This window comes from Nicotiana attenuata, chromosome 11, assembly GCF_001879085.1.
Source record: "Nicotiana attenuata strain UT chromosome 11, NIATTr2, whole genome shotgun sequence".
NCBI lineage: Eukaryota > Viridiplantae > Streptophyta > Magnoliopsida > Solanales > Solanaceae > Nicotiana > Nicotiana attenuata.
The window spans coordinates 985347-997798 of NC_031999.1; the positions used below are offsets into that span (position 1 = coordinate 985347).

The 12452-nt window shown below is 41.2% G+C and overlaps 1 protein-coding gene across 1 annotated transcript; it reads right to left on the minus strand.

Annotated features, from left to right (window-relative positions):
- LOC109234639 lies at positions 542 to 1585 on the minus strand. Its single transcript, XM_019400708.1, has one exon. The coding sequence runs from the start codon at positions 1583 to 1585 to the stop codon at positions 542 to 544; it is 1044 nt and encodes a 347-aa protein (XP_019256253.1).

Sequence of the window (12452 nt, forward strand, 5' to 3'; positions counted from 1 at the left end):
CGAGATGTGTGTTGTTCTCCTCATGTGCTGAATATTCTCCATGAGGTTGGAAATTTGATAACTTGGTACAAGCTGGAGGGGATGACCCTCATGGCGTGTATCCAGGGTCGGCCTATCATGGCATGGTACACCATGTCCTGGTCCATGATATGGAATGTGGTATCCAGAGTGACGCCGCCGGCCAGGAAAGGGAGTGTGATTTCTCCAGATGTTCGTTCAACTGCATTGTTAAAACCTGTTAGCGTGATGCTACGCGGCACTATCTTATCCTCGAGTTTCATTTGTGCAAGTACTCGAGGGTGGATAATACATGCGCCGCTTCCATCGTCCACCATAATGCATCTCATATCTGTATCTAATATTCGTAAAATGATAATAAGGGCATCATAATGAGGCAAAACCAAACCGTGGGTATCTGATTTATTTAAGATGATACTTTCTTCGAGTCCGTCATACCGTTCGTAAGTGATCGACCGTTTGCGCTTATGGGTCGTGGTGAACTTTACGTTGTTGATATAAGCCTCGTCACCACCCCCGATGATCATTTGAATGGTGCAGGTTGGTGAGGCAGTTTCGGCGGTCCCTGATACTGTTCACGTCCTCGGGCAAAGTTGGTCCTCTCCCGGTCGCTCAACAATTCTTTGAGGTGTCCTTGGCGAAGCATATTTACGACCTCCTGCCTTAGGGTGATGCAGTCCTCAGCTTTGTGACCTCGCTCTTGGTGGAACTCGTAGAGGGCGTCTGACTTTCTGGTGCTCAGATCCGACCTCATCTTTCGTTGCCACTTTACTTTTGGTCCGAGCTTCTCCAATGCGTAGACTATTTCTGGAGGTGACACAAAATTGTGAGCGGATAGCAAATGGGGCATACATCTCTTGTTCCGATGAGTCCCTGTCTTTGATCTAGGAAGGCCCTCTTCGTGGCGGGAGGGTGGCGCGATGGCGCTTTTGACATATGGATGATGCCATTGTCGATTGAGCCATAGAGCTACGAGGTCCCTCCTAATATCATTTCTTCGATCTTTCCTGAATTCGGCTTGTACCGAGGTCAATCGATGGGTTGACCCATTCAGATCATCCTCGTATGCTCGGATCTCGGCACGATATGCGTTATGTATTTCATCCCAAGTGGTTGGGGGATATTTCATGAGTCGGCTTAATAACTTCCTCGTCTCCCTCGAACCATTCCTGCTCAGCCCATTCTGGAAAGTTACTACGGCCATTCCTTCTGATGCATTTGGTAAGGTCATACTTACTTGGTTGAATCGAGCGAGGAAGTCCCTCAATACCTCTGCGGGTGATTGTTTGATAGCGAATATATCGTTCACTCTCGCCTCTGCCATTTTGGACCCAGCATGGGCCGTTACGAACTTGTCGGCCATCTCTTCGAATGTTTTGATGGAACGCGCAGGAAGCTGCGAATACCAAGTCAATGCTCCTCCAGTGAGGGTCTCGCCGAATTTTTTCAACAAGATGGAGGATACTTGTTCCTTGGCGAGGTCTTTGCCTTTTACAGCGGTGACATAGTGAGTCCCATGATCTTCGGGATCGGTTGTACCATCATATATTGTCACATAGGGCGGCATTTTGAAGGTCTTTGGTATGGCATGTGGTATGGCATGCAGGACGACTTCATCACTGTATGGTTGTTCAATAAACCGACCAGCATCTCTCTTTGGCAAGAGTTTCGGGTCACTCGGTATTTTGTCGACCCTTTATTGGTGCTCTCTCATTTGGTCCCGAAGCACTTTGTTCTCGTTTTCCATTTCCCCCTTTTTGAAACCATTTTTTTCAAAATGGCTGTGAGGATGTCGTCACCTGCATTATTAATAGTGTGAGTAATACCTGTTATTGGAGGGAAAGGGTCATGCTGCTCGACCGTTGTCGGTGTAACGCAAGTCCTTGTATTTTCTGTGACTGTCTCCTGGTCGGGCTTGTTGAGGATGCTGGTTAGCATGTTAGCTGGCCAAGCTTCAAGGAACTTTTTCACTGCTGGTGGCGTCTCTTCCATCGTGGACGTGGAAACTACTTTACCGCGGGATGTTGCAATACTGCCGTGAGGGAGGGGTGGCCCGCCTCATATGGGAGAGGCATTAGACGTTATGCCCTCGCCTTATGTCTCAGGAACCACATTGATGGTATTTAGGAGGTTGGTGGTGAGGTCGGTCACTATCCTCATTCTTTCTTCTCCATTACCTGCCATGTCAGATCTTTGTGTACAAGGAAAAAAGAATTTTGTTCTTTGTGTTTTTTTTGTTAGCAACCCGTGCTAGTTATAGGTATAGAAGAAACTAAAAATTTAACTAGGAAATCCCCACAGACGGCGCCAAATTGTTTGACCAAAAAATAATATATACTTTTGGTTAAACTATTAAATTTTGTGTAACAGAGGGTTAAACCTAGTTAGTGATAATATCTCTAGATCTAGAACTAGTTAGCATAAATAACGTGAGATAATGTTGGTGGGGAGCTGAAAACAGTGCGCATTTTATATTCCAAAAGATTGGAGCAATAATAAGGTAACATCAAGCAATAAATGGTATTTGTGTAAATAAGGAGAATGATTCACCCAATATTGAATGAGGTGGATGATTCTTCTTTCTGACAGTGATGAATGACAGACAAATCCTAGAATATTTGAACTATTCTTGGATCTGATAGAAAAGTATGAAATAATAGATTATGGAATCTTAATAAAAATGTAGAGTTTGTATCTTTGCTAGAGAGAGAGTCTTCTTCTCAAAAAAGTGTTTTTATCAAAATGAATATTATATACTAAGAATAGTGGGGAGTTACGAGTTTGACGTATTATATATACTAAGAATAGTTTAAGGATCATTTGGTTTGTAAAGAATAATTTCAACATAAAATTGTGCTTAATTAATATTTTGAACTCTCACTTTAAATCTATTCTTTTCAGCTATATATTTTAGGGATTTTTACCTTCCTACACAACATATGAAACTTTATTATCCTCCTTATTTAAGTTTTAACTTAATTACATGGTTATATACAATTTACCAATTATATACAAATAAGTTTTAAATGAGTATCTCTTTATATTAGGAATTGAATGAGAAATATCAGTTATTTCCTTATCCCTTTATACTGTTGGAAAAATTGAATAATTATGGAGAATAAAAGGTTTAGCTTGAGGCATGTCAAAGACACTATCCTTAAGGATATTTCGCCTACACCGTGATAAATAAAATTAGGTGTATCCCCCAGAATTCAACAAGCTCTTATAGTATAACTAGGAACAGAAACAACAAAGATTAATCAAAATAAACCCAGCACAATAGAAGAAGATAAGAAGGAAAACTTTTACTTTTTTCTACACACTTTACACGATGCAAAACCAAAGAAGTATATATAGTGCAAAGGAAATGCACACTCTGATATGAAAATTGTCCAAGCCATAAAGGCTTTTCAAAGCTTCCAAAAACGTTAAAATCCAGGCATACAAAAACGTTATAATCCAAAGCCATTAAGGCTATCAAATGGTCAATTCTTCTTTCAACAGTAATGTTCAAATTATTCACTAATGAGCATTCAATAATCAGATTTAATTTGTCCAAAATAAATTCAAAATTAAACTAATTTTCTGTTACAAATATATTTAAGATTATTACTATAATAATGATTCATTAATATAATTGTAAGAAAATGAATCCAGACATAATTTTGAAATATTTCTTTTTGAGATATTAAAAGTATTTTTCTATCAATCCCCCACATATCTCAAAAAGAATATTAAAAAATAATAAAATAATAATATTAAAAATTTGCTGGGTTTTCACAAATGAGCATAATGCGTCGAATCTGGTGTCTCTTAGTCTATGAACCAGACCTAGATAAAATAAGATTAAACTTACAGAACAATTGGTGAAGTTTAAAACTTCTATGAACCAGGAATTCTTTCCTAAGTTTAGTGTCTTATCTATCACATTATACCCGCACACACTTTGTTGTTTGACGCGGTTTTGCGCTAATAGGCCATGCGCGCGCCTGGTTTTTATGAGTGCTCTAGAATTTTTTTGCCATAAATTTCATAGGAGCGGCCCTACTCCACACTGATATAGGTCCATCCATCAAGTGTATTCTATAGCACAATACACCACCTACAAAAAGGCTATGAATTATTGGATTAAGAGTTTAATAAATCAGCCTCTCATTCCTTGCAGTCTTGCACTGTATACACACACCATAGGAAATGACACTATTCAATAGTGCACATATGATCAACTAATGACTTTTTATCACCCATATGAACCTACTCAATCACATAGGTTAGGTTACCATCATTGTTGATATAACTCAAATTGGCAATAGTCCCATTCCCCTCGATGTTTCAGATATTAATTTTCTTCCCAAAGGTTTAGTTAGAGGATCGGCCATATTCACTTCTGACTTCACATAATCTATGGAAATAATTCCATCTTTCAGCAGCTGCTTTATCACATTATGTCTCAATCGGATATGTCTACTATTTCCATTAAAAGATTTATTTTTAGCAATAGCTATTGCAGCTTGGCAATCACATTGCATCGACACAGAAGGTGTCGGTTTTATTCCTAGTGGAATACTTGCCAAAAGGTTCTTTAACCACTCGGCCTCATTGCCAGCCAATTCCAATACCACAAACTCAGATTCCATGGTACGTCTAGCTATTATTGTTTGTTTAGTTGATTTACATGCCACAATACCCCCGCCAAGGGTGAACATATAACCACTAGTGGATTTTGTCTCATCTGAATCAGAGATCTAGTTAGCATCATTGTATCCTTCTAGTACAGTGGAAAATTCACTATATTTAATACCATAGTTCATGATACCTCTCAAATATTTCATTACTCTTACTAATGTATTCCAATGATCATGACTCGGGTTTTGAGTATATCTACTCAATCTACACACAACATATGCAATATCAGGTATAGTAAAATTCATCAAATGCATTAGACTACCAATAGCTTGAGCATATTCATTTTGATCTACAACATCTCCCCTATTCTTTTTTAATTGACTACTAGCATCATAAGGAATGCTTACAGGTACCACATCAAAACAATCAAATTTTTTAAGAATTGTTTCAACATAATGTTCTTGTGTCAACATCAAACTATTGCCATCTCTTATAATTTTCATGCCTAAAATAACACTAGTTTCTCCCATGTCTTTCATCTCAAAATTAGAAGACAAGAAAATTTTGATTTTATGTACCAAATCAAAACTAGAACTAAAAATAAGCATGTCATCCACATAAAATGCAAATAATAACACACGTACCATCTACACATTTCGTATTGACACATTTATCTAATTCAAGTGATGAAAAACCATCATTAATCAATACTTGATCAAATTTTTCATGCCGCTATGTCACGACCCTAAACCCAGACCTGGTCGTGATGGCGCCTCTCGTGAAAACAAGGCCAGCCGACACATTTCCAATCCAGTTTTTAAGCAATTAAACAATAAGCATTACATCTAAAACATGATATAATCTCAGAAATAACGATGATAATACAAAACAATTCGCGGAATACAACCCAGCACAGCCCGATACCGGGGTGTCACTAGTCATGAGCATCTACTACAATTGTCTAGTCACATCAAGACTGAAATGGTCGGAAAAATCGCAATAATACATAAGGAGGAATAAAGAGGGAGAAAGCAGAGCCGCGATCGCCAGGCAACTACCTTGCTAACTCCAATGACGACTGCCACCAAGCTCAGAAAATACCTGAATCTACACATAAGGTGTAGGGAGTAAAATGAGTACTGCCAACTCAGTGAGTAATAATCATAACTAAAGTCAGAATGGTAAGAAATCACGAAAAGAGCATCAACATGTTGTATAGAAGCAGTTTCAAAAGCCAGTAGAAAGCAATGAAGCNGTATAAGGGCAAAGAAATCCCAGTAGAAAGCAATGAAGCTGTAAAATCCCTTAAAACATCTTAGCTCAGTTTAAACCTCTTTGAAAAAAAGACTTTTTCAACAGTTACGCAAATGAATGCAGAAAAACTAGTGCAGATAAGCACAGAAATCCGCCCCTCGGGCACAAATACACAATTAAACAGGCAAATGACATGCAAATAAGAAAGATAAGCACATAAGGTTCGCCCCTCGGGCTTGTCAACAAATTCGCCCCTCGGGCAATATCTCAGAACGGTACCAGCCCCTCGGGCAATCACATAGAACAATATCAGCCGCTCGGGCAATCACATAGAACAATACCAGCCCCTCGGACTATATCTCACATCACAATGGGTACCCGCGCTCACTAGGGGTGTGCAGACTCCTGGAGGGGCCCCTTACGGACCAAGCGCAATATCAAGCCATCTCGTGGCATCATAAACAGGTCCTCGACCTCATATCAATATCAAGCCACCTCGTGGCGTACAATCTCAGGACCTCGTCCTCATAATCAAAATCAGTGTATCACCGCTGCGGCGTGCAGCCCGACCCAAAAGTATCCTCACAATACAGGCCCTCGGCCTTACTCCGTCATAAATCACATAAGCCACTCGGGTAATAGTAAGACAGTGTTTCTCAGCCCAAACATCATTTAAAAATCATTTGAGTATTAAATCTAAGTAAACATGGCTGAGTTTTGAAAACAGTGGAAAATAACATGACTGAGTTCAAGTATAGAGACAAAGCATTGAGGAAATATCAATAAAAATCCCCGAAGGGTTCAAATAGTTGGCACGAAGCCAAAATATGATAACAAATAGTTTTCAGTCAAATACGCGGTAAAATCATCGATCAGGACGGACCAAGTCACAGTCCTCGAAAGTGCACGACCCCACGCTCGTCATCAAGCGTGTGCCTCACCTCAATATAGCACTACGATGTGCAATACAGGGTTTCAAACCCTCAGAACATCATTTACAATCCTTACTCACCTCGATCCAGTCCAAACTCTAGCTCGCAACGCCTTTGCCCCTCGAATTGGCCTCCACGCACGTCGAATCTATCAAAAATCAGAACGAGGGCATCAAAATATGCTAAGAGAACAAAGTCCAAGCGAAAACAATCAATAAAAGGCACAAATCTCGAAATTACCAAAACCCGACCCCCGGGCCCACATCTTAAAACTCAGAAATTTTCACATCAATAGATTCCTCATCTCCCCACGAGTTCATACATATCAAGAATACTAAAATCGGAGTCCAAATCACCCCTCAACTCCTCATTCAAATGCCTCTTAAACGCAAGCCCTAATCCTCCATTTTTAGCCCTTTAATTCCTTTAATTACAGCCTTAATCCATGAGATACTACCATAAAAATGTGTTTTAGGTCCAAAAATCCTTACCTTAACGAAGTCTCCTTGATTTCTCTCTTCAAAATCGCCCAAAAGCTCCCAAGCCGAAGCCAAAAATGGTGAAAACCTTCAAAAATCGCGAAAGAAGACTTGTATACATTCTGCCCAGGGATACCCGCATCTGCGGTAAAAAATCCGCTTCTGCGGTACCGCATTTGCGGTCTAAAGCTCCGCTTCTGCGAAATTCACTTACTCAGCCCACACCGCTTCTGCGACTAAACTTCCGCATCTGTAGTATCGCAGATGCGGTCACCATACCGCTTCTGCGGTCTCTGCACGTCTGGCCCTTTTTTGCTTCTACGATAAATCACCCGCATCTGCGGCGCCGCATCTGCGGTCCCAAATCCGCAGATGCGAAAATACAAGAAGCAGCAATATCAGCTGCTGCAACAAAATTCCAACCTCTCCGTTAACCATCCGAAATCACCCCGAGGCCCCGGGACCTCAACCAAAGGCTCCAACATGTCCCAATACCTTATACAAACTTGTTCCAATCATCAAAACACTTCAGACAACATCAAATCAACTAAAACACATCAGATTCAAGCCAAACTTTCTAAAATCTTCCGAATTCCGCTTTTGATCAAAAACCCAACCAAACCACGTCCGAATAACCTGAAATTTTGCACACACATCCCAAATGCCACAACATAACTACTGCAACTTCCGGAATTCCATTCGGACCTCTATATCAAAATCTCACCTAACCGGAAAACGTCGAAATCTCAATTTCGCCAATTCAAGCCTAAACCTTCCACAGACTTCCAAAATGCATTCCGATCACGCTCCCAAGTCTCAAATCACCTAACGGAGCTAACCAAATCATCAAAATTCTGATCCGAAATCATATACAAGCAAGTCAAATCTTGGTCAAACCTTTCAAATTTCATGCTTCAAACTGAGAACTGTTCTTCCAAATTTATTCAGATTACCCTGAAAACCAAAACCAACGGTTTACATAAGTCATAATATACTACACGGGGCAAGTCATGCCCGAGAACTGGCGAGCAAAGTGCAAAAGCTCAAAACGACCGGTCGGGTCGTTGCATTCTCCCCCACTTAAACATACGTTCGTCCTCGAACGTGCCCAGAGTTGTTCCAAAAGCCAACCAATTGCTGAATAACCTTACCATGCACATACCCGGGGGTGATCCCATGTCACCCTATCTCATATAGGTCTGATAACACATTGTAACTGAAATTTCACAATCCAATCTAGCCTACAAATCTTAGAACCACATTTCTACTTCGGAAATCATCCACAAGATCAGAATCTCACATCTATACTCTGAATAAGCCCGAACAAGCCGTAATAACCCATACCTGCAACCTCAGGTGCAATTACATGATATACCACATAACTCAAACACTTGCAGCGATAACTTAATCACAGCAGCTGTGCGCAACAACCGAATATCGGTAGAAAACCTCTTATCCACTAAAGTCTCATTCCAACACTTTCGTATACTGCCAATGATAAATGCAACACGTAATACACCATAACCATTCCTCAAATCAACCATTCATGAAGCCACTTCTCCCTTGGCAAAGACCATAGCAAATTTCCGAGCCGAACCTCGATATTATCCTTCCAACATGCTGAAATCGAATCCGTTGTATTCATTAAAGATCCCCACGATCTCATCTAATCCAGCACACTATTATGGTGAGATGACACATCAATACAGGCCAAAGCCACAACTTGCACAATACGCGCACCAATAAGCAACAGTCCGGATATACTCAAATCATGAAATAAATGACTCAAATGAAAGAGCTGTACCTCAAGATCACCAGTACCACCACAACACAAGGCTGAGAACCCGTCTCACATCGTAGAAATAGAACACACGAATCTAACCCGCAAGGTCATATCTCCACATAACTTCGCTGCAATGCGCGATCCTATCCAAATACTGCTCCACATGAAACACCTCAACTCACTATGCTCGAAATCGACAACTACGCACAATTTGATGTCTGGAGCCAAAGCAAATCATCACACCCACGGTGAAGCAAATAACATACACCATGCAAACCCGAAAGGACATAACCGATATGCCATTAACCGAGCAACACCCAATTACTCTTCCGCTTGACTTCCACTATGGGACCCCAATAGAACCGCACCATATGTGCCTATAACCAACAAATCATATGTCACGATCCAATTTCCAAACCTGGTCGTGATGGCGCCTCTTGTGAAGACAAGACCAGCCAACTAACCCAAATCGTCTCTTTAATATTTATTAAACATAAACGAATAGGTGAATATAGCTTAACGACAATAATAACCAGTATGTACAACCCAACACAACCCGACCGTGGTGTCACAAGTCACGAGCATCTAAAGAAACCTTAACACAACTACATGCCAATAAATATATACAAGTAAAAATTTTTGGAAAATAAAAGACAACATCCGGTGCCGCGAACGCTGGCGGTCACCTTGCTCAGCTACAATAATAATACCTTCAATCCGCTAATAACCCGCTACCGGGTGAACGATACCTGCAACTGCACGCGAGGTGCAGGGAGTAAAGTGAGTACTTCCAACTCAGTGAGTAATAGAAGTAAATAATAACTGAGCAACAAGAAATCACGTAAAGCAACCAACGGGCTATACAGAAGCCGGGTACAATTTTTGAGAAAAACAGTGAGATCAGAGAACTCTTTAGAAATGTTTCGGCTCAGTTCAAATCTCTTTTGAAAATGGTCCTTTCAATAATTACGAAAGCTGTTCAAAATAGTTAGTGCTGATTAACGCAGAAAATCCGCCCCTCGGGCACAAATACCACAGCATAGCAGGTAATAATGCAAGTAAGTATGCAAGATGAACACATAAAAGTTCGCCCCTCGGGCATGAAGTTTGTTACTAGTCAGTCATTGTTACCTGACCGGTCAGCCATTGTTACCTGACCCAACGCGTGTTTCAGTGCCATTGTTACCACTGGTCAGCCATTGTTACCTGACTGGTCAGCCATTGTTACCTGACCAAAACACGTATGACAGTGTCATTATTACCACTGTCCAATTCTAAATGGGTACCCGCGCTCACTGTGGGTGTGCAGACTCCGGAGGGGCTCCTACAGCCCAAGCGCTATATCAACATAAGGCCTGAAAGCCTGTACATATCAACATGAGGCCTGAAAGCCTTCTCACAGCACACTCGAGGCCTGAAAGCCTCCTCACAATACACTTGAGGCCTGAAAGCCTCCTCACATCACTCAGCATATCCTCACATATGGCCCTCGGCCTCAATCAGTCCAAAAATAATCATAAGCCCCTCGGGCATCAGTAAGAAATAATAATGCTCAGCTCAAACAGTAGTTCAAATATCAGTTAAAACTCGAGGTTGAGTGAAAATATAGCTGAGTTCATGAAACAGTGTAATGACAATGGACTGAGTTCAAATAATATTTCAAATAGTGAGGAAAACAGTGATAATAGCTCATAGGGAGTTCAAACAGTCGGCAATAAGCCCCAAATATGGCAATAAGCCCAAGTCCTAGTGAAAAACAACAAGTCATAGCGAAATACGCGGTAAAATCAACAACCGGGACGGACCAAGTCACAATCCCCAACGGTGCTCTACCCCACGCTCTCTATCTGGCGTGCAAGTCACCTCAATATAGCACTATGGGTGCAAATCCGGGGTTTCAAACCCTCAGGGTATCATTTACAATCATTACTCACCTCGAACCGGTGAAATCTCTAGCTCGCGACGCCTTTGCCTCTCAAATAGGCCCCCACGCGCGTCGAATCTATCCAACATCAGAGCGAATACATCACAATATGCCAAGGGAACAATACCCAATCGAAAACAATCAAAATATAGCAAAAATCTCGAAACTAGCAAAACCCCAGCCTCGAGCCCACTTCTCGAAAAATTATAAAATTCACATCAATGGATTCCTCATCTCGCCACGAGTCTATACATATCAAAATTATCCAATTCCGATACCATTTGGTCCTTCAAATCATCATTTTATATTTTGAAAGATTTCACCAATTTTTCTCCCCAAATTCCATCCCAAATCATGAAATAAATAATGAATTCAATGATAAATTCATGTACTCTAGCCAAATGTGAGTTAGAATCACTTACCCCGATGAGTTTCTTGAAAAAACCTTCGAAAAATCGCCAAAATCCGAGCTCTCTATGTCAAAATATAAAAAAAAAATCCAAAACCTCGTATTTATAGAGTAGCCCCAGATTTTCACCTCCGCGGCCGCGCAAAATGACCGCGGTCCGCGCTAAGACGAACGCGGCCGCGCCAACTTTGACTGCAGTGACAGGCTTTAGTATTTTGGCCATAACTTTCGCTACAGATGTCCAAATTGCAATATCTTTACCTTTCTGGAAATTAGACACGAAGGGCTACAACTTTTGTTTTTGTACCAACTCAAAATTCCTTGTAGATCAAAAGATATGAGCTTCTGAAGTAGGACCAGCGACCTGCAGATCTTCATGACCGCGGCCGCGGTCACTTTTACGCGCCCAGCACAAGGCCAGCGCGCCCCGCGCTAATAGGACCGCGCCCCGCGCGAAAATGACTGCCCCATCCATTTTCTAGGTTCCGGGATGTCCGTACTCGCTCAAAACTCACCCGAAACACACCCCGAGGCCCCCCGGGACCTCAACCAAAAGCACCAGCGCATCCTAAAACATTATTCAACCTCGCTCCAATCATCAAAGCACCTCAAACAACATCAAATTACCCAAAACTCATTGAATTCAAGCCTAATTTTCTAAAAACTTCCGAAATACACTTTCGATCAAAAATCCGACCAAACCACGTCCGAATGACCTCAAATTTTGCACACATATCCCAAATCACCTAACGACGCTACAACAACTCTCGAAATTCCATTCCGACTCTCGGATCAAAATCTCACCTATCAACCAGAATTCGCCAAAATACTAACTTCTCCAATTCAAGCCTAATTCTACACCGGACCTCCAAATAAATTCCGATCACACTCCTAAGTCATAAATCACCCCCCGAAGCTAACCGAATCATCGGAATTCAAATTCGAGCCCTCTAACACAATAGTCAACATCCGGTTGACTTTTCCAACTTAAGCCTTCCTTAAAGAGACTAAGTGTCTCATTTCTTAT